A 23931-nucleotide genomic window follows, 5' to 3' on the forward strand; every position below is an offset into this window, starting at 1 on the left:
CCCCCCCCCCAACTACTGAGACACTACATCAGGTAGCGGTAGGATCGTGAAAGTGTTTTATTTGGCCATGTCACAATGTCAATATTTATTCAAGGTAGGTAGGCTAATGGAAGGGGAAAGAGCTGCAGGCTGTTTAACAAAGCAACCATAAATCACGTCATAAAGCTAAAAAACTAATATATAACATGCACAAGTTCATAAAATTAGTTAAACACATCAGAGCCATTTTGGAATTTTGTGTAGAAAATCATCCAAGTGACTCCCGAAGTTCCCGCCCGCTCTCTCAATGGCACTTTTGCTAGAGCCTGTAGCCTCACCGTCATCGGTCTTTAATGGTCAATGTGGTTAACTAAACTGACTGACACTGACAGACACTGACTCCCATTGTTTAGAATCCAGGCTGTCTAGTTGCGAACTTGCAGCTCTATCTCCTCTGACTAGTTGATGAAGTCCGCCAGGGGGAGGGCACTGGAAGGCTGGCCAGAGGCAGAGAAGTTTGTATCACTTTTCTGAGTGACACAGTGGCTGAGCCTGAAAGTTGGTGCGTCGACTCGACACACTGTCAGCGAGTCGAAGATGGCGCGGCGACGCGGCCGTGCCACGTCTCGGCTTAATACGGGGAATATCATAATTCCAACAGAGTTGTTCATATCTACGGGCTTTCTGTGTCTTTGTTTCGTTTTTCCATACACCGCCGAAGCCGGACTGTATACCGCCTCCGATCAGATCTTGATTTTAGCCCCGGACAATGTGGACGTGTTGTTTAATAACACAGCTGCTATAGTAGTGGAGTTCTATGCCTCCTGGTGCGGTCACTGCGTTGCGTTTTCTCCCTTTTACAAAAGTCTTGCAAGAGATATCAAAGGTTGGTATGAATCCTTCCACGAGGTAGCCTGGAAAAGCGTAAGAATTGAATTGATTTCACTGTGCATACTTACTTACATTTATGCCTATAAAGTAGCCTATAGTAAAATACATGTAGCCTATATTATTAGGCTATTATGTTGCCTTACTATCTCATGTTCAACTTTATATACTATAACAACATAATGATATGTCGATATGGCATGTACGTGCATTGGTAGGCTATTATGCAAAAACGATAAAGGCAAATATATCCTAAAACAGTACAAGGTGACAAAGTGTCAATATTCCTGCAACGTTACATGTGAACTTGCAACTGTTGTGGCTGCTTCATACTGTTTCCTGCGTCTGCTGCATGTCAACAATAAGAGCAGCCAATCAGATTTCCAAGCTAGGCTTTTCCATTCTACAGGGCTGTAGTCTGTTTATTGGGGCATATGATCTGATTTAGTATTTCACAATGTTCTGTCCCATACTTTATGTATCATACCATCCTATCATGGAATCTCATGAGAATACTTTTGGAAAATTGCTTCCACTGCTGCCTATAAGAGAAATATCACAGAGATATGGGATTTCTCATATAATTGGGGTGATAGAACTGGCCACAGTTTTATATCTTTGACTTTGGCAGAAGGCCTGACATGGTCATGGGGCATTTCGGCCCTATGAGAGAGAGGGGGGAGAGAGAGAGAGAGAGAGAGAGAGAGAGAACAATAAAATGAGAGTGAGGAAAGAGATGTCTCTTGGCTTGCTGTCAAATTTCTCTATGCACTCTGTAACCAGCCCAGCATGGTTTGGAACTACTGTCGGTAGCACAAATACCGAAATATGGAGATAAATGCAACCTGTTGGATTAATATGAAGACCAAATCATGATCATGTCTTGAGGAGGTTTGATAAAATGTAATCCTAGTAAGGGCAGGACTTTGTGTAAATCTCCACCAGTGACACCTTCTTGACTTTTTTATCTAACAAGTTTTTTTTTTAAAGCCCCCGGCCCACTCGTAAATGAGTAGGGCTCATCCACTGGGAGAAAATGAAGTGCACAGCAAATTATGTGGCAATCCAGTCAGTAGTTTCCAACAAACCCTCTGGTTGGGCAGGTTTCATGGCAATCTGCCCATTTTGGATTTTTGAGACATCTTGTCGAAAGTAGAAATTGTGGCCTAGGTCTGGTGTGATGCTAGTGTAACCCAGGGTTACACTAGACTTCAGTAAAGGTCGTCGGGCTCAGGAATCGAACCCGCAGGCGAGCATTAGAGCCTTTACGTGGTATGCGCTGTCGTGGAATCAACAATAAATGAGGCAAATGGGAGAGACAATATTCTCTAGGTGGTGATGTTTATTCTTTATGTACATGATATGAGGAGAAGTACAATAACTTCAGTGGTGCGGTACAGTTCTGCCAAGAGCAGAAGGCAAAACTCATAGTTCGTTATACTGTGGCTGCTCCAAGGACAACTGAATCATAACATCTTTTTGTATGTGCTACAGTATGTGTTGTTTTTGATGTGGGTGTTTGAACAGACTGTGAAGACAAATATCCCTCGGGATAATAAAGATTATTATTAACAAGATAGGCTGTACCAAAACAATATCTTTGTTTTGGTACAGCCAAGTTTTGATAACCTTATCAAAGCTCGATTTCTTCATGAAATGATTGGGGGGGGGGGGGGGGAATCATTGCATTTTGTTTTTAAATCATGAAAATGTTAGCCTTTTTGGAAATGCTTATTTTTTATGTTTTAAAAATAATAATGTAAAAACAAAAAGGTAGTAAACAAAAAATAAAAGGACATATAAAAATGTGTCCACGACCCACTGTTTGGGAAACAGTGGATTAGAGTATAGTTGTTCTTTACAGATCTTGTCCCTCTCCTGTCCTCAGAGTGGAAGCCTGCAGTGGAGCTGGCTGCCATAGACTGTGCTATAGATGAAAACAGAAGAGTCTGCTCCAGCTTTGGCGTCAGGGGGTACCCTACTCTGAAGGTCAGCATTAAACGGTCACCTTGTTGAATGATGATGACGCATGGCAGGCGAAACATGTTTTTGTCCTTATGAGACTTTAACTTATATTGGTAATGTGACAATATTTATTGCGACTGCAGTTCGCATTTTATCACGTGACATGATCAGGGATGGATCACTCCACTGTAATGCAGCATTAGCACTGCAAGACCAGTAAGAGACGATATTTAAACTGTATCAGGGTACGATAACCAAAATCCCAGTCGATATCTGGTCTCACGTCAGGTTGTTGTGAGACCAGGTATATATATACAGTATATGGCCCAGCACTAATTTGAGTATGTCTAAAACCTTTCAGTTCGTCATTGTATTGGTCCGTATGTCTACTTAAACAACACTCCCGGCATGTAGTACAGTGCAAGTGCATAAAAACAACAGTATATTAAGTAATATTTAAGAGGAGATATTAAGTAATATTTCCTTTTGGCAGCGGTGTGACACATAAATTGTGCCAATAATCTGACAACAATACCGTTGCCTGTAAACAGCTTACCAATCAGTCGAAGCTCTGTGCCTCATTGTGTAGCAGGGCATTGGGAAATTCTGTTGGCATGAGATCTGCATACCTTTCATTGGCTAGGGTGGAAGTGTCACTTGTGTCACCACAAGAATTACACACGCATGGAATTTCTTATTTGTAGTAAACAAAAGTTCTTGCAATTTAGTGAGGCTGTAGTTTTTTTAATATGTTTTACTATGCCTGATGTATATTATGATTCTGTATTTTAATATAACACTGAACACTGCTTGATCAATCCTTCCTTGGAATGGTATGTGATGGCACAGATGCAGATTGGATAACGGGTAGATAGATGAAGTAACCTGTTCTCAGCAGACAGACATCTTTTGCAGGATCAGCAGCAAACATGGCAGAAAAGCTTCTTCTTCAAACTTCGGCACATAGTGATTAGTCAGCAATAGTCTGTGTGTAAAGATCAAGTCGGCTGGTTCTCTTCTCCGTGCCCAGGGCTGCTCTCCCTCTCTTGTCATCCAGCGAAAGTTGGATGAAAGAGCTCCTTCAGTTTGAATTCACCAGGGAGCTGCTACAGCTGCAGTCGATTTGGACTAAAAGAAGGACTTAAGGGGGTCAGGGTGGGAAAGAGAGGAGGCCTGTCCCCTTCTACCTACCAACACAACACACAATAAGACTTAGCTTTTTTCGGGGGAATGTGAGACGGTAGCCAACCTTCTAATCTCATTTCTCCGTCTCCAACTTCCTTCCTTTCACCTCCACCCATCCCCCACCCCCCTCTCTCTCTCCCTCTTCCGCTTTCACTCTATCACTCTCTCTCTCTTAATTCTAACTTTTCTAACTTGATAGTTCTTCAATGCATACTCCAAGAGTGGTTCTACTGGACTGACTTATAAAGGTAATACTTCACGCAATTAAACAAATTAATATTTTCATTGACGCCAAGTCGCCACTCGCCAACTCATTTCTCAATAAAGATCGTCTCCTCTGTCCCTTTTTGTTCTCTTTTTATTATTACTTTTTTATTGTGCTTTTATTTGGGTTTATTGCCTATAAATCCCTTTTTATAACTCTGTTTTGAAAAGTGTTGGACAAAGTGTTCACATGTGCAACCTAAATTGGGCATCTCGTATTAGTATATGCAGCAAGTTGAGGCATTCAAACTATTTGTACTGTACAACCTCCTACACATGCAGCTAAATGCATTTTGTAAGCAAACTAGCATATGAAATACACACCAATTCAGCACATTTCTGTACAAATGAAAATCACTTCACCAAGTGTGTGTGTGTGTGTGTGTGTGTGTGTGTGTGTGTGTGTGTGTGTGTGTGTGTGTGTGTGTGTGTGTGTGTATTACACCGCTATCCTGCTTCTTCTAGAAAGTAGCTCTGCATTTTTACAGTACATCCCTATGCACTGAAGTACTGTAATGCACTTACAGTCCCACAATATATCAAGACATATATCAAGACACAGTAAAATATGTTAATTCATCCATTTGTAACTCAGTATATTTTATTTTTTATAGACAATTACATTTCCAGCTTGTACCATGACTGCATAGAAACTTACGGTCCCCTCTGACCCCCCCAGGCTTTCCTCGTGAGGTGAGAGGCCTCCGTCAGAGTATCATAGACAAGATGGAGACCCATGAGGAGCCCTGGCCCCCGGCCTGCCCTCCACTGGAGCCAACTAGGTAACACAGTCACAGCCTCACTGTAGGCAGTGTACACTACAGTACAAATGTACCAAAATTGGGATCGGCATCGGACCCAACATGTGGCATGATCAAGTGCAGTCCTTCCTCCTGAACCTCAGTTCACTTCATTTTCATGTCCATTCCATCCCAGTGTGATGCGTTTCTTTTCTCTTCACTCCACAGCCAAGCAGAAATTGACAGCTTCTTTGAGACAAACACTGTGGAACACGAACGCCTGGCTCTGATCTTTGAAGAGTCTACTTCCTACGTGGGCCGAGAGGTAAGCGTTCCTTTACGACCTTCCAGCCTCTGCATTCCAACCTTGGCCACAATGTGAATTCTTTCTGGTTAGCTGGAGGACTAGACACTTACACAAATGTTGAAAGATAAGCTGGGTCAGTAGTGAAAATGATATGAATTTGCGTGTGTGTGTGTGTGTGTGTGTGTGTGTGTGTGTGTGTGTGTGTCCTTGTATGATATCTTTACAGGTAACACTGGACCTCTTACAGTTTGAGAACATTGCAGTGCGAAGGGTACTGAGCACTGAAGAAGGTCTGGTATCCAAGCTTGGAGTGACCGAGTTCCCCTCGTGTTACCTCTACTATCCTGGAGGGAACTTCACCAGGCTGAAAGTGTGAGTAGCAATGGGATCTAACGTGGTGTGACTGTGATGGTTAAACGTCTGAATTCAACATCAGTGCCAGTGTGGCGTGCCGAAAACAGCTGATCTACATGCTCACAACACGACGTAGTGTGGCCCGTTGTGAGCTTGTAGATCAGCTACGCTTGGTGCACGACGTGATAACCCAAGTTTAAATCAGGCATGGAATGACTATAGTTGAGCCATATAATCGCAAGCCTAAGCCTAAGTACGCCTACAAACTGCACGACTAGATGATTCAACAGCATACCAACATGTCAATGTTGTTGCATTGTGATTGACCTGATGCACACAGACCGCCAAGTTTGTATCCTTCAAGCTCTGCTTGCCTTGAAAAGCTTCATCTTAGGTTCATTATCTAAGCCCCATTCATGAGAATATCTTTAAACATCTGGCCTCTTAATGGGATCAGAGATTCAAGATCACTCCCATTATTTATGATTATAAAGCCTTGCTGATCAGTCCTCACCCCGCAAATTCATCCGCTGTTTATGCCGCTTTGTTTGCCGCGTTTCAATAACTTGGCATGCAAAGAGGGCTCTTTTTAGTTGACAAATGCAAAAAAGGAAATGATTTATTGCTGATTTATTTATTTATGCCCCCCCTCAGCTCACCCTTCCAACCCCCATCATCTCCATCAGTGTACAGAGCGGAGGTTTTTTAATTTCTTGCATGAAAACAATGGCATTACTTTTCTGGTTTCACCTGCCAAACAATCCCCAGCCGCACACGGCGACAGATGGCCTGTGATCATCGCTGAATGTCTGATTGATCCTGTGAGAGAGAGAAAGAGGTGTGTGCGTGCGTGCTTGTGTGTGCGACTGTGCGTGCGTGCGTGCGTGCATGCGTGTGTATGTGGCTGTATGTAGGCGTCTCACATCCGTCATGCATATAATGTGTGCATGTCCCAGGTGAACGTTTCCAGTCCAACCCGGCCCACCCTGACGCGTGCCTACGGGCCCCTGGGGGCCTCCCAGGATGAATGGCTCTCCCCCACACACATCTGTACAGTCCCACCAGGCATTCAGGTGTAATTGAGTGCCTGGCTTTTTGCACACGAACTTGGGCCGCGATATCAATCGTCGTTATTACCACCTTTTTTAGTTTAATGACTCTTTCTCTCTTGCTCTTGCTCTGTCTGTCTGTCTCTCTCTCTCTCTCTCTCTCTCTCTATCTCTCTGTGTGTGTGGAGGGGGGGGATGAAAGGAAGTGATGTCTATTGTTCCATTGCCAGTTTTCGCAGGGCTAAATGGCCAAAGATCACAATCTCTTTCTTCCACCTAGGCCTGGCACCATCTGCTCACCACTACACAATGTGTGTGTGTGTGTGTGTGTGTGTGTGTGTGTGTGTGTGTGTGTGTGTGTGTGTGTGTGTGTGTGTGTGTGTGTGTGTGTGTGTGTGTGTGTGTGTGTGTGTGTACTGTATATTCATGTCTGCACATTATACTGTATATTGTGCATGCAGCACAACAACATATTTTTTATATAATTGGATGTTCACTTGCACACACTGTTTCTATGGTTTCCATGTTGTTTGCAGTCCACACACTCTGTGCCAGTTGGATGAATCTTCTTATCCAAAGCACTAACCTAACCTTTGTCCTTTATCAGTGCTTTTAGCCTCTGGTGCCCCAGTTAGAATACGACTACTAACAGAGCTCCATGCCAGTTTGTTTTCATGCATGACTGATGTTTGCTCTTCTGTCCCCCAGTCAGATTGAGGCTCGTACCTTCTACTCCATTGCCCTCCAGAGGCTCCCAGGAGTACTACGGTCGGGGAAGCCCAAGCCAGTAACCATAGAGTTGCTCAAGAACAACACAGAAGAACCGTGGAGGCCTTTTAACAGGTGTCTGAAATTCCATGTTTAAAGTCTCACTATCTGCTTACAGTATTCGTTCATGCATTTGCTTATCATTGCATAGCTCTCTGAAATGCTCATTTGTATGTCCGTGTTTGCATGTGCATGTGTCCCCAGGTCTAGAGTATATATGGCTGATCTGGAGTCGACCCTACATTACTCCCTGCGTGTGGAGTTGGCTGCCCATCCCACTATCAAAGGAGAGACACTGAAGGCCCTCAAAAAATACATATCTGTGCTGGCCAAGGTAAGAGGACATGTCTCTGTGTGTGTGTGTGTGTGTGTGTGTGTGTGTGTGTGTGTGTGTGTGTGTGTGTGTGTGTGTGTGTGTGTGTGTGTGTGTGTGTGTGTGTGCGCGCACAGTTGAAGTGTACTCGGATACGGATCGCTGCAATGTGAAAGCTTTGAATACAGTTGAATGAAGTGTACTCGGTTGCGGAAGAATCAAGGCCAATGTGAGTAATGGCCAGCGGGGATCAGGCAAACGTATCTAAAGGACTCGGTGTGAATCTGCCCTCAATCGACGGAGTGTTATATTGTATAAAACGGGGAGCAGACACATGCATTAGTCCAGTGTATTTAAAGCATATTATTGCGACTGCAGGTCACATTTACTATATGTTTTTACTGTATTCTTACAATTTAAGACAAGAGGACAAGAGAAATCGTGCATTTCCCGTCAGTCAGTCAGTCACGCCCCATATATGGTCATGCCTCGTGACATCACGTGATATCATCAATATTAAGCCCATAAGATCCCTGATGTCATCAATATTGGCCAGAAACTCTACATCTCGCCTCAAACCCTTAGTTCTCCATATATGGAGCTGACCTGTTCTGACATTCCATATGTTGATCCTTCCCCATCCATCCTTCCTCTTCGATGCCTCCCTTTTGACTGATACCTGTCCATTCAAACTCTAGACGGGCCTGCCCCAAAGTTATTAGTGCAGCCGCGCCCGGCAGCCGGCGAAAACTAGAGTTCTCAACAGGCCTGAAAATTAAGGCCGGGCCTACCTGGGCCCTCATCAAACCCTGTACACTCAAGACACTGCCCCCGCTGCCACCCTTAGATCTCCATATATGGAGCTGACCTGTTCTGACATTCCATATATTGATCTGACCTCATCAAACGCTGTACACTCAAGACACGCTCCATATATGGCCAGTACAGAATTCATTCCATATGTTGATCTGACCCCCCATGCCAAAGTGTCAGCGCTCACCCAGCAGCAGCACTGGCAGTCCTCTGTCACCCAGGCTGATATGTGATCTTACCCCCCATTCCAAAGCGCCAGCGCTCGCCCAGCAGTCTGCTGTCACCCAGGCGGATGCGTGCACGTGACCTCAGGCGTCTTACTGGTATATTATTACGCTCGACCATTCTTATGCAGTGATTGTCAGGAAATGTCATTATAGAATAATCGGTGAAAGGAAAAGTATTGAAAATGCTTGCCAACAAACTATTGCACACGTTAAATTCTGTTTCTAAATCAACCACTGATTACAGTACTGGTAATCAGCTCTTTGGTCTTGTCGATGTCGACTCACTATATTGAAAGCCTATAGCAACATAGCTGGTAGTCCATGGGGTTCTTGATTCACTGATTGTCAGCTACTGCCGTATCAGCCCTTATCACTCTCTCATCCTTTTATCGGTCCCCTCACCCCCAGGGCAAATAAACGCTGGGTGTGTGTGATAAACGCAGTTACAACATTTCACCACTAGATGGAGAGTAAGACAGCAGAACGGCTGTGAGGCCACACAGTGGGCTTTTAGCAGGTATTTGCAGTAGTTAGCTGAGCTCTGCGACTGAGAGTTCACTCTTCAAAATATATATAGTATTTTCAAATCATTTATTTTAAATGGGACACACGCACACACACACACACACACACACACACACACACACATGCGCGTGCGCAGTGCGCGCACACACACACAGTAGTCACACACACACACACACACACAGAGTATTGAGGGCAGAAGTGAGCCAAAACACAAAAAGCTCTCCTGGGTATTGTTGACCCTCTTGATGTGTCTCTCTCGGGGGGATAGAAGCGTGGCTGCCACCCACCACACCTCCCCCTGAGGATTTCCCAACCACTCCCTGTCCTCCCAACATCCCTCCTCCTCCGTCAATGAGTCCTTCTTTAGCCTTTTGAGAGGCAGGAATGTAGATATTTTTTAATTAGTGACAATTCTCTGTGGCTTTACCAACACCCTCTGTTTGCTATCATTCTTCCCTGTCCTGCCACTCCTCGTTCCCATTATCCTCTTTTCACTGCCTGCACCGCTCAGCTGCTACACCCCCCCCCCCCCCCCCCCCATTAACAACTTCTTACGTTCTTTTGAAAAAATTATACAATGTTTTTAATGTTTTTAATTCCTTGTTTAATTTCTGAACTTGTATTTCAATTTGGACTTTTTCCACAAATGTTTTGAAATAATAATAATAAAAAGGGATATATACTAGTCCGTGACCCATAATAATGGGTCTGTGTGACCCAGAAATGGGTCCCGACTCACTGTTTGGGAACCACTACAGCACCTTCCTATCTCTCCCATCTCCCTCTGTCGCTGGCCTCGCATGCAGCCAGGAGCGTGCACACCGGGCCGGGCCGGGCTGGGACGCGGTGATGATGAGCCCTGACCTGCTAGCCCTCTCCCTATTGGCTCAGCACCAGGCTGTCACACCACGCTGGTCTGCCACCAATTTCTATGATTATATCTCACTCTCCAGGGAGGCGTTGTAGCAAAGCGTGCGCGAGCGTGTCTGTGTGTGTGTGTGTGTGTGTGTGTGTGTGTGTGTGTGTGTGTGTGTGTGTGCGCGCGTGTGCATTGCATGGGGCAGGGCACTGTGGCCTCCCATTAGCTCCAGTTTGTTTAGTCAATAGTAGCAGGTCCCAGTGGTATTTAGACCTGTCCCCTACCAGAATGGGCCCTGCTGCTGCTCAGAGGGTATTTGGGTGTCTGAGGAGTCAGTCATTGTTACAGATTATAATAGCCATGTTCTCACTGATGTTTGGCTCGGCCTCAGATCTTCATCCGTCCGTCTGCTTAGTGAGATGATAGCGTATTAGTGGTTTGTGAATATACAGTATACTATACACGGTAAATCCTGTGTGTTTATTTCACTCATAGTGTACAAACGGAAGTTGGAACCAAGTCTGTACACTGTTGTAGGTACGAATGGACAAATGAAGTAATGAACACAGCGGGTTTTACTGTGAATGGTTGAAGAAAAGTGAGAGATTTAAAGTAAGATGATTGGATGGCACTGATAAGAAAGTGCTTGATCCATTATCCATCCACGCTTGTTGTCATTTTCCATGACATGTCGTTTGTGTACTTTTTGAAATGAACATGTGGTGAAAACGGATCACGTGGAGAAAAGGCAAATATATAAATGAATCGATTACAACCTTGCTCACGCGGTTCTTGTGTTTCTTTCTGTGTTGTGATCAAAATAATAATGACCTCATTCTCAAGCTGTCGCCACTGGTTTATGACTAGTACGAGGTAAACAGAATAGGCTAAACTCCTTGGAATGGAATGAGTCATACGATGAGATTAGGCTTAAAGTGAATCACAGTATCCCCACGCCAGTGTTGGTGTCACCGTGTCAAACTGGCGACACATTCCTCAATAATACCGCTTTTACCAATACAGAAGCCCTCCAGTTGTCGTGTGTGTGTGTGTGTGTGTGTGTGTGCGTGCGTGTGCGCGTACATTTACAAGTGCATGTGACTTAGTTTTCACTTGTGTGTACAGTTTCTTTGCATGTATGTGTGTGCGTGCGTGCGTGGCTGCACGAGCATACAACTCTGTTGGTTCACATTCTGTGTCTAGCCATTTAATCACATGAGATATTTTTCATGCCTTCATTCATGTATTCCGCGCTTCCCCCTGGCTCCAAGGACAGTAATTCTTCGAATTGTTCATTGCTTCTGTTTACCGTCCTCCTTTCATCCCCATCGCCCCATACATCTCCCCAAAGACATAAACATGGCTCTTATTTTTTTATCTTATCTTTTTATTTTTGCTCGCGGTCGTAATATTACCAGATTTAGTGTCTCGCCGGAGGCGAAGCTGGATTTATGAATGCTCTGCATGTATGCGAGGATTAAAAAAGTGGATCTTGGGAATCATGAAAGCATTACAGTGAAGCTTTTAAGGATTACACCGCTATCCTGTTTCTTCTAGAAAGAAGCTCTGCAGCCCAGAGGGGGGGGGGGGCAGGGGAATTAAGAAGGACGGGTGTTTGGTCTGAAAACACAGATATCACACGCTCCAGGTCTGGAGGCTGTATTCTGAGGGACGTGTGTGCGTGCGTGACAATACACTCCTTAATTGCCTCACTTTTGTGCAAGTTTTGATAATTCAGTCCATTTCACAAAATACTATCTGGTGTATGATTGTGCTTAGTATACGTGAAGCCTGATCTAGTACTTTTATACCTAGTATTTTCCGCAAACAGTGTAGTCGGTCGTGCATTAGGAAGGGGCTCCCGTGCCACAGGTTTAAACTACTCCACGCGCCGCGTGCCTGTGGCATCCCTGCTGGGCACACCTGAGTGGGTCGTGGTTGGATCGTCATGGGACTCATACCGCCCCCCTCCACATGCCCGGCCCCGGCCTGGTCTGCCAAGCTCCAGCCAGCCAACAGATGCCTCTCTCTCTCTCTCTCTCTCTCTCGCTGCAAACGTCCACACACAAGGAGGGGGCCTGTGGTTTCTCAAGTGCTGCTGATACTAATCGGATCGGGGATGACATATTGCTGCGGTGAAGGGGATTGTCATGGTCCAACTGACATGGGAGCAGGAGGGGCACAGGGTCGACGGGGGGGACCAGTTAAGGTTAGCGGGGTGGGATGGCAGAGGTGTGTGTGTGTGTGTGTGTGTGTGTGTGTGTGTGTGTGTGTGTGTGTGTGTGTGTGTGTGTGTGTGTGTGTGTGTGTGTGTGTGTGTGTGTGTGTGTGTGTGTGTGTGTGTGTGTATGGAGGGAGAGTAGATAAAACATGGATGCCTGATTTATACTTGGTTGTGCATTGAGTGGAGCACCACAAAGAGCTCAGAACGTGTCGCATTGCGATGCGTTGTGAGCTTGTAGCTTGTAGATTTCTGAAAAACGTTATTCCTCTGTTCACATTTTGCTTTTGCTACATCTGACTATGAATATTGTTGTGTATTTATTGTATACTGTCTATTTATTAATCTGTGCTCCATTCCATGTGATTATGGGTCAAATAAATGATGATGATGGCTATATTCATCCACGCAACTAAGTCAAAAGTAAAAACCTTAGACATTTTTTCCACAACATCTGGGTGACCACCAGCAAAACACAATCAGCCCAAAAGCACAAGACGGAGAAAGCACATCTAGAACATGAATAGTGTTGCTTTGGTGCTGATGCTGAACTAAGCCCATTAGTGTGAACACCTGCCTTTTCTCTGCTGGTTAAATTCATATGGCTGTATAATGAGCTTTTCTGACTCCAGTCCCCAGACCCACAAGTAAACCTATTATATCTCTCTCATGGCAGTGAGCACCAGACACCAGGTGTAAAAGGACAAGCCCTTTGTCTCTGCTTTATAGTGCACCTGTACCACTGTGTGTGTGTGTGTGTGTGTGTGTGTGTGTGTGTGTGTGTGTGTGTGTGTGTGTGTGTGTGTGTGTGTGTGTGTGTGTGGGGGGGGGGGGGGGGGGGGGGGTGATGTGTGTATGTTTTAACATGTCATTTTCATGTTCTTTATTTTGCGTGCATTGTACTTGGTATTGAACCAGCTGGTTATTTGACCTTATGCCCTGACGTGACTAGTAACCTCTCAGTGGGAGTTTAGAAAAGCCTAAACGTCTTAGGATAACACCTGGTTGTATAGAAGATTAGCCTGTTGGCACATGTTCAGTGGCGGAAGCCAAGGATCAAATTTAGCCTGTTCAAATCATTGCTAGCCAGCTAGCTTCAGATTGACGTGCATGGCTGCATGCATGGCTGCACACAGACACAAAGGTACACAAGAAAATACCCAGGCACGTTGTGAGTATCTGAGATCAAAGAGTGGTACAAAGGTTAACTACTGTAATGAAAATAGCCAATATAACCAATAACGTATATAGCTCACAACACAACGTGTCACAGTATGACGTGTTGTGAGTTTGTAAATAGGCTATTTTAGTTATTTTTGGGAAACTTCTTGTAGTGCCCAAAATAGGCATGCCAGGTTTAATGTTGTTAAACAAATCACCACCAGGGGACTGGTTGAGTGGATATGGTGTAATGCACAGATCCTGTTAGTGAGTGATGAATAGAAGCCTGAGCCAAGGACCGAAGCGTGCGTGTGCGTGTGCGTGTGCGTGTGTGTGTGTGTGTGTGTGTGTGTGTGTGTGTGTGTGTGTGTGTGTGTGTGTGTGTGTGTGTGTGTGTGTGTGTGTGTGTGTGTGTGTGTGTGTGTGTGTGTGTGTGTGTGTGTGTGTGTGTGTGTGTGTGTGTGTGTGCGTGAATATAGTTGAACAGATGGCTACAGGCAAATTTAAAACACAGTTGCACAAATCATACAAGGTCTCTCTCACCAGGTTTTACAATCAGGGACTGTGATTCAGTTGCATATACTATCAGTTTCTCATAAATACAAAGTTTTTGGAGCATTGAAAAGTGAGTTGCGAGCCCCTGCCCTGCTTTTTCAACTTTGAAACTTAACTGGTGAAAAGGAGCCTGTGTTATAGTGGAGCAACGGGTTACCATGACGGTATAATACAATCACTGGATTTGTCCTGTTGTTGAAGTCTTGGAAAGTCTAGTTTTATCCCTTGGCTGCATCACTTCTGAGAAAAAGGGCCAGGGCTGTTGAGTCAAACCACACTATAGGGGCTTTACTGTAACCCTCGGCAGTCCATTTAGCCTGCATCTTAACATTTGAGTCAATTATTAAGGCAGCTTTCTCTCATTTGCCGTCAGAGTACTTTAAAGATCTCAGCTGTTTCTATTGTCAGTATTGTATTTCTAAAGCCAGCCTGTCCATGTCTGGCTCTTCTCTGTCAACACTGGTCTCATATGCACGTCAGAAGGATTTCCTGTCTCCCAAGGTGCACCTCTCTCCGCTAGTTGTCGTGTCATGTTCCCTTATGTGCCACAGACGTTACCCTGGTAGCCAGAAGAGATTGTAGAAAAACGTAAACAAACGACCTGAGTTGTTAGTGACTAATGGTGGCAATGCTGTTGTTAGTGGCTTAGAAAACTGAGCCTAATGAGGGAAAAATACATCTGGCTTATGTTTGACATGCTTGCTTTTGACGAGATTCTTTTAGAGGGCCATAACAAGCATAGCCAACCAACCCCTATAGCATCATTAGAACGTCTACCATGCAGAAACATATTCTGTACAATGTTTTGGTCTTTTCAAATTCTCCACCTCATCGTGTAGTAGTGTCATTAAAGGTGCACTGAGTGATATTTGTTATTGAGATGAGATGATGAGATGAGATATACAATACTTTATTATTCCCCGAAGGGAAATTGAAGCACTACGACAGCATAATGTGACACATAAATCAAGCTGGACAGACAGACAGAAAAACAAAAACACTATCAAATTGAAGCGGGTTCTCTCTCCTGATGGGATGACACTTGTAACTACCCTGAAGTTACCTGGAGAGATGTGGAGAACTCCTTTTACTTTTCTTTTTATAATTTTTATCCCACGATTTTGCAACCCATTGTTTCACCCAGTGTCAATTATCTATTGTAATCCTGGGCGCTACACTTCCTCTGCCAACCTGGGGCAGCGGACTGACCTCATGCTTCCTTCTATGCATGAGTAGTCCAAGCCGCTTCTTTTCACCTGACGGAAGAGTTTCCCCGGCCGGACGTAGCGTGTGGAAGGAACACGTTATTCCGACCAGTTCCTTTCCCCTCCATCAGGCTGGCCAGGGGGAGGTAGTTTAGAGACCAGGATTACTGCATGTTTTGTTTTAGGGGACACGGGGAGAACATGCAAACTCCACACAGAAAGGCCCTTTTGCCAACCCCACCTCGGGTATATGGGCGCATGAGAACTTCTTTTAAACACTACAGCAATAATATAATAATAATAATCAGAATGCAGAACTTTGTTTATACAAAAAACCTTTTGCTTTTATCCAAATAATATGACTCACAGCACCTTCAAGTTTCCTGCTTGGTATGACATGATGTTGATGATGACAATAATGCATTAACCACTTAAACGCTCTAGCATTAGTGAAGTACCCTGGAATCAGCCCTCGGCAAGATTTAGTCTGGCCCCGCTCAGTTGTGATTGGATTTCACTCCCTCCGAAGTAGTGAGGGATCAATCGGGGTCCAGTATGCAAATATGTGTTTATGACAAGATCCTATTTTTTTTGGCTCCTTGGAAATGCAGGTTCCACACGGAGATCCAGACTAATATCTACACTGTGATATTAGTCTGGCCTGTGTAATGCATGTAGTGCTTGTGTAAATACTAAATGAGTTTGTCCAAAGAAATATAGAACAAAAAGTAAGGTCCACACACTGAGTAATGCTCCAAAAGAATATGACTAAAAGAATATGTTCCTTATAGTAAACATGATGTTTCGAGCCTCTCGACTCTTCATCAGACCAAAGAAGTATACAATATACAGTACATAAAATAAATATATAACAAATGACATCTATTTACAACATATTTTGTTTTACTTGTCTCCAGTACTTCCCAGGCCGTGCAGTGGTGGTGAACCTCCTGAAGTCAGTGGACACGTGGCTGCAAACTCAGGCAGAGGCTGAAGTGTCCTATAGTGCTCTCAGAGACATGTTGGACAACACCGCACAGGTGGGCCTAAAGATCTGTCTGTCTGTCTGTCTGTCTGTCTGTCTGTCTGTCTGTCTGTCTGTCCACATATACGTATACTCTATGTGCATTCACTTTTCCTTGGATGTTAAAATACTGTAGGCATACAGTAGGCATACCTTCCCACTGTGTTGATGCTAATGTTTGGTGGTGCCATGCCATGGTCCTCCTTGCCACATTAGACTGGACATAATCTCAAAGTGTCAGTGACCTTCCATTCCAAGGTCACTTGTCAGTCTTGAATACATCGAGTAGACTCAAATCATATACCTTTTGAAATCTGATCTTGATAAAAAATAAAACATGCACAGCTACAGAACAGACGCATACTTACTTCCCATTACTAATGTGTAAAAGTATCCAGATATATACATGTGTGTACTCCTGCCTTGTCTCAGTGCCAGCCAAATACACAGCCTAAGGATGTATGTGTTGTTGTCTTTGGAAGGAAGCCTGCAGCATGCCTATAGTATAGCTGTATAGCAGCTCTCGCAAATTGAAACAGTCACTTACTTACATCATTAGCTTTTAGCAGGCGAATCAATGGATCAATGAATCAATGAGAAGGTATGAACCGACTCTACCTCAGAGGAAATGGACTCTGTACACACACACACACACACACACACACACACACACACACACACACACAAAATCTTTAATATTGACGTGTGAGTAACCCTGTCAATCAAACTACTAGCCGATGGCAGGCAGTGGGGAGAGAGAAACGACTATATGTCAGGGAAAATATGTTGTTGGATTCAACTCTGGATCATTCCTAAAGATGGGGAGAGCCTCTTTATATAAGAGGAGGGCTACGCCATTAACCTGGCATTGACTGGCCATTGATTAGGCCGGGGAACTGCACCCAATCATTTTCATTATCTTGAACTGGTCTTTAGTACTCGGAATATACACAATACGCATGACCACTTTCAACATGGTGTCACTATTTTAGGAAATTGTAGGACTTTTTTTTTAAAGGAATGTACATTTTTGTATTGTATTGTCTCTATTTGCCGTACGAGTAAATATAATAATGGCTTAACCCATTAAAACCGGAAAAGCATCGGTGTCATTTTAGATCTTTTGCGCTGGCTATAAATAAAATAGCAGATGTACAAGTCACAGTCACTGTGAGATTGTACATCTGCTATTTTTGACAATTTTTAAAAAAAATCTTAAAAGTTTAGTGATTTAGAAGGCATTTGTATAGAATTGGCCTCAGGTCTTAATGGGTTAAGTGGTTAAAAGTGTCTCTGTGTGTGCGTGTCTCTCTCTCTCTCTCTCTCTCTCTCTCTCTCTCTCTCTCTCTCTGTCACTCCCTGTGTCTCTCTGTCAGCTTCCATACACTGCCCTGCCAGAGGCAGTGAGGTGGGTGGGCTGCCAAGGCTCCAAGCCCTACTTCAGACGCTACCCCTGTGGGGTGTGGACACTCTTCCACATTCTCACCGTCACGGCCAAGAAGTCTGCTCAATCAGCAGGTAACATAAACACACACACAACTAACCATCTCTGTGCCTGGATCAAGGACAAGGAACTGATGCACATCAATAATATAATACAAAATGATATACCAGTCTCAGTCAGTACCCAATGCTGACAGCTACAATATTAAAGTTCGGTGCATAATTTGAATGAAACGGAATTGAACTATTGTTTGTGTGTGTGTGTGTGTGTGTGTGTGTGTGTGTGTGTGTGTGTGTGTGTGTGTGTGTGTGTGTGTGTGTGTGTGTGTGTGTGTGTGTGTGTGTGTGTGTGTGTGTGTGTGTGTGTGTGTGTGTGTGTGTGTGTGTGTGTGTGTGTGTGTGTGTGTGTGTGTGTGTGTGTGTGTGTGTGTGTGTGTGTGCATGTGCGTGTGTGTGCATGCATTCGTTTTACACAACCAATGTAGCGTGACATGGGCTTTGGCGGTATCCATTCTGCTACCAGTTGAGCTGCCTATAGCTCTCCTGGGACTCATGCTTCATCCCTCTTTAACAGGTTGAATGCCAGCAATATTGAATATACGGGCGTCTTTCAGGCTAGACTGCTTATGTTTAAAGTTACCTTTGAACAGCCAGCGCACCGATAGCTGAGTTGCTTGTCATGAAAATCCGCTTTAAAACTTTTGTAGTGTAGAAAAGTATTCCATAGAGGCGATCACAACAACAGCCCGGGCAGCGCACGTCTACTTCCTCCAGCAGATTCGCTCCCAGATTCGAATCCCATTGTAAACAATGGGACTCAATTTCCCATAACCCTTTGCACACCGGCGCGACAGACCTTTTTGCGATGACATCATCAAAACGCGTCTCATATCCCATTCTGTCTGGTGGATTGCCCATATGACTTACAACTGATTAAAAACGTGGATTAAACAATAAAAACATAACTCGGTCAACTCGCGAATCGCAGGGAAAGTGTTCTACAATGAATTAACTCGGGCAACTCCTGAATAGAAGTCAAAGTGTTAACTCACCACAGCCCTGCAGCTCACAGTTGCACAGCCTGGGCCTGGTGGTGCGGCTGCAGGGGCAAAGATGCAAAACTTCAACCTATGTGAGGAGAACAATGTTATGTGCCATGTGATGTGTTCTGTGTATTTCTCCACAAAATGTTGACGTTTTCAAACAGTCTTATGTATATTTCTCCAGGAAATGTTGACGTTGTCAAACGATGACAATTACAAATGGAATGTGTATGTCCGGTTACGTGAAACATCATAATTTGGAGTGGGTAGGTTAAGGTGATATTGGAGGTAAAGGGACAGTCTGGACAGAAAAGGGGTAAAAGGCACAGAGTACATAGTTCGAGGGGATATTGTGGTAGAGGAGGGAAGAAGCGAAGGGGTGGGAGGGGTGTAGGAAAGAAAGAAAAGGAGCCGAGTGAAAGAAAAGAGGCCATTGAAAGGTCAAAGAAAGGGTGGTCTGGGGACGAGTGCTTTGTAAAGCTTTGCAAACAAATTAACCATGGAATGTTTGGTGGAGTGTTTGTTTGCACAGACGACGACGTAGCGACACACTTAACAGGCGCACGTACTCGCATGCACCCACACAGACGAGCTCAAGATTGTTGTTTTCTTCAATACTGTTATTTATTTGTTCCCGCAGAACGGTACCTATTAAAGGTTATTATGTTAGATTAGTGGAATGTGACTATTGGTTAATAAAATAGGCAGATGATTTCAGAGGTTGATATACCGCTCTTACACATATGCACGTACGCGCACGCGTGCACACACACACACACACACACACACACACACACTGAGGTTAATCCCAGGGTTTATGGACCATCACGTGACCTGCAGATGGACTGGCCGACAAACAGGGGGTCCATCTGGCCCCCCACCGTGTCCAAGCTTAACTGGTGGAGACATAGACAAAGACACATAACAGCATTAACCACAGCTCATTATACACAGATACTGTATGCACTGATATTAGGGCTGTCACCAGTAACGATTTAATTGTGTTTCTGTCATTGAACATTTGGAACATTATGAATATGAATTAAATTTTCTGTTTGGCTTTTAGTTTTACATTCACTGCCAGGTATTAATTAATTATTCCCAAACTGCAAGTGTTTTTGAGTGAAACTCTTATTTTGAAGGCCCACCGGGACCCGAGACGTGAAACGGAAGTTAAAGAAAATCTCTGTGTTGTGACAGAAGGTTGTTTATTTCAGAAAAATGAATGTTGTAACTGCGATCATCGGCTCTTTAGTTATGGGCCGTTGAATAAAGCTCGTTTTGACCAAAAACGCAATCTGTGAAAAGAATCTGAGATAAATGCATTTTTCTAAATCACCATGCTTCCTCTAATGGAAATGGATGTGCTAAGTCCAGAACAAAAGAAAACGCTTTAGCTGTAGTAAAATATGGTTTGTGACTGTTGAGGTCCTGAGATAACTGCCTCTCCACCATTCACACAGAGTGTTAACTGTATTTAATCTCTCTGATAGGGCTATCCCATTCACTTAGATTATTCATCTCAATATGGGGTTAACCCAGCTCCCCATGACTCCTGGCCCATATAACCGTGGGAATCCAGTGTGTGGTGGGCCGGCATTGGTATTAGCAAGCTTTCAGGTTCAGCACAGGTTTATGGCATATTTTGTCCTCGCCATCACTATTCAATGTACTGTAGTATAGGCCTAACTGTAGATTATGATATTGAATTCAATAACCTAATCCACTTCAAAATAATACTCACCGCCTACACGGCACTGAACCACTGGCTCCTACGGGTCTGGTGACGCCAACCTCCTGACGGTCCCCAAGCACCCAAGCTGGGGAGATGCATGTGGCTTTTTCTGTTGCTGTCCCATCCCTGTGGGATGGAGTGGGCTCCCAACACTATCAAAGAAGCTCCTCACCCTCCAATCCTTCAAAACTATCAAAACCCATGCCACCTCTTCAATATGGCTTTCCCCAGCTAACTGCACTGTACTGTTTTACCATAGCAGTGTTTCTAATGATTTCACTCCCATAGACATAGCCTTTTTTGTGATTTATCTAATAAAGTTGATTATTTCTGTACCTTTATTTATTCTAGAGAGACATTGAGGTTTCCCTCATTTGCAGTGTCGTTGAGATACAGTACAACATAATACAACATTTTCAAAGCAATAAACAAAAACAACAAAACAGAACAGCAACATTTCCCCATTTTGATCTAATACATGTTTAAAAACAGTTGCACACTTGGGTGTAAGTCTGCAATCAAAGATTTAAATTGACCGTAAGCTGTAAGTCATTATTATTATTATTATTATTATTATATTTTTCTTTAATATGTTCTTTTCCTGCCATCTTGCCCTTTCCCTCCAGGGCCCCAGGAGGTACTGCAGGCACTGAGAAGCTATGTTCACCACTTCTTCGGCTGCCGACCGTGTGCAGATCACTTTGAGAACATGGCACAGGATGGCATGTCGGTGGGCTCTCCGTCCATGGCCGTCCTCTGGCTCTGGTCCAGCCACAACCGTGTCAACAACAGACTGGCAGGTATGGGGGCGAAACACTGCCATTTCAATGATGATACTTCAAAAGCCTGGCGGAGCACAGGTCTCCGCCAGGCCAGGTTGCCTACCCAGGGCTCGCAAACTTTGGAAGTCAAGGAATCCAGGGATCTACGTTTATTGGCCAAAACATTAAGTGTGCTGTTGTAGCGGAGTTCCTTTGCCTACTGTGAATGTTTGGGCAAAGTCGGGCAGAGGTTCTGCTCTGGCATCCAGGGGCTGTGCGTGCACAGTTTCACTGTGATCGGTCCAACAGTGCCGGAGATTAGCTGTTCACAGACACAAGGACACGCATGGATGGACGGAACGGTAATGTTGACGGTGTCAGAGCGAATCAGAGAGTGTCATAACCGTTGCAGAAAGGTAACAGATTCTCAAAGACAGTCCATGGATTGAATCCTCCTAGAATCCTCCTAGAAATCATTTTGTCGAGTCAAATCAAACCTGTCTGGCACTTGAAAAGAGGCCGGGGGGGTGATAATGGTGCCAGTGAATCCTTTAATAATTCTATTATATTATGAAGGATGTAAGGACACATTTTTATTGGTTGCAGAGCAAGGTAAATATGAAGTTTTGTGCCGGGGGGGGTTGGGGGGGGGGCAAACCGACTGCCCTCCAAACCAACTGCTTACTATAGGGGGTGGGAAATCAACTGCTACGGTACGGGCTGCAATGTACATGGAGCTCTCGGGGCCTCTATAGCTGTCGGGGCTCTACGCAGGTGTGTAGTTTGCATAGCGCCTCTGCATCCAATGATCTTAACTCCACCAGCAGCAGAAGTCATCAGCTGTAGCAATGTGTTGCAGGATGTTGCAATGTGTTGCAGTAAAAAAACACAAAAAAATAACAATAATACAAAAAAAAACAGGATCGGTATCGGCCGATTAAAAGAAGAAAGATCGGTGACCGGGATAGGCCCAAAAAAAGGGATCGGAGCACCTCTCTATTTATCTGCACGAGTCAAAAGGCAGTGCTTTTGACATTTCGTCACACGGGTCATCTTAGTTAGTTTAACATGTAGCTTTACACAGACCCCCCTCCAACCCCCCTGTTTATTCATATGGTTTTATGAGGCACAAGCCTGTCATTAACATCCCACTTTGTTAAATCACTTTGTTTTGTGTTCTTTGTGGTGTGCCGGCCGCCCCCTCGTCTTTCTCACTAACAGCTTGGTGTCCTGAACAGCAGGGGACAGAGGGGGCCATGCACACGCTCTGCCCAACACAGCCTGTATCCGCTCCCTAGACAGTTGTCCACTGTTACTGCACAGCTCTTCTGTCCCTCTCTCTCTCTCTCTCTCTCTCTCTCTCTCTCTCTCTCTCTCTCTCTCTCTCTCTGTCTCCTCTTCGTCTCCCGGGACTCATATCCGCCACTTGACAAGTGATATGGTACCATCCTCCTAGCAAATACCCCACAGGGACCAGTCTGCGTTGCCCACACACACACACACACACACACACACTCACAAAACACACGCACGTGTGCGTACAAACACACACAATTCCCAAGATGTTTCAAGGCAGCAGGTGGCACACGCCGCAGCACAAGCATCAAGCCACCCCTTCAGTTACTGCCCCTCCCATTTTACACACACATATGCATGTGGATTGTGGACACACACACGCTAAATTAATATACTTGTGAGGACATTTAATAAATGCCATTTTTTACTTTTCTGCATTTTGTTTTACCTTAACCCTAAAGCTTGAGTTATACAGTCCGCCTAATCCTATTCCTAACCCCAACCTGAATCTGTTCCTAATTGTAAGCATAAAGGTCCTTACACATTGGGGGCAACACGAATAAACAACCTGGAAATGCAAAAAAATATCCATAACCATTAACCATAAACCAACCATTACTCTAGTGAGGCACAGACAATTTGGCCCTCACAAGTATAGCAATACAAGGACGCACACACACACACACACACACACACACACACACACACACACACATCCATGCAAATCCCTCCTCCCAAGGCTGGGTCAAGTTGTGGCGTGTGGCTGGGAGGGAGTCGGTGGCTGGGCTGCTCCTCCACTGGGAGCTAGGTGGGTGGATCATAATGTATGGCTGTCTTACGAGCAGCGAGTATACGCCCTGAGGGAAAGCGACGCTCACATCCCCCCGACCACCCCCTCCATCCTCTAATACAGTGCCGCTCTTTAGCAGGATTCCACGCCTCCCCTTTCAGGGGCAGCCATGCGTGAAGAGGCAGCTATTTGTAAAGCAGCCCAACAATTAATTTAGCTGGCAACAAAGAGGCCCCCGGGGCCCTGAGCCCGGCCTGGCAGCGGCAGGGTGAAGAGCAGAGAGAGGCAGCGGAGTCCTGTTGCTGCTTGTCAACAGGCTGACATTCTGCACAGGAACATCCCGGCTGTTTAACTGCTCGCCGTGCAAATGTAACCAGCTGGGCTTACAAACTGAGTTACAGATGGATAAATCAACCCTTAGGATTTTACTGATTTATTGGCATTCCCCCGACCATCACTTT

At 44.6% G+C, this 23931-nt stretch overlaps 1 protein-coding gene across 1 annotated transcript in view; it reads left to right on the top strand.

Moving 5' to 3' along the window:
- Window positions 1-520: 520 nt before the first annotated feature.
- qsox1 (quiescin Q6 sulfhydryl oxidase 1) overlaps window positions 521-23931 on the top strand; it is a 29351-nt gene continuing 5940 nt past the window's right edge. Inside the window, exons 1-11 of the mRNA XM_083767263.1 lie at window positions 521-865; window positions 2756-2856; window positions 4217-4265; window positions 4961-5063; window positions 5250-5346; window positions 5555-5700; window positions 7440-7574; window positions 7704-7833; window positions 16296-16418; window positions 17779-17920; window positions 21250-21423. Of these exons, the coding sequence (XP_083623389.1) occupies window positions 577-865; window positions 2756-2856; window positions 4217-4265; window positions 4961-5063; window positions 5250-5346; window positions 5555-5700; window positions 7440-7574; window positions 7704-7833; window positions 16296-16418; window positions 17779-17920; window positions 21250-21423 (1489 nt within the window). The 5' untranslated portion in view covers window positions 521-576. The remainder of the gene's footprint in view (window positions 866-2755; window positions 2857-4216; window positions 4266-4960; window positions 5064-5249; window positions 5347-5554; window positions 5701-7439; window positions 7575-7703; window positions 7834-16295; window positions 16419-17778; window positions 17921-21249; window positions 21424-23931) is intronic.

This window comes from Protomyctophum parallelum (assembly GCF_964188405.1).
Source record: "Protomyctophum parallelum genome assembly, chromosome: 6".
Lineage (NCBI taxonomy): Eukaryota > Metazoa > Chordata > Actinopteri > Myctophiformes > Myctophidae > Protomyctophum > Protomyctophum parallelum.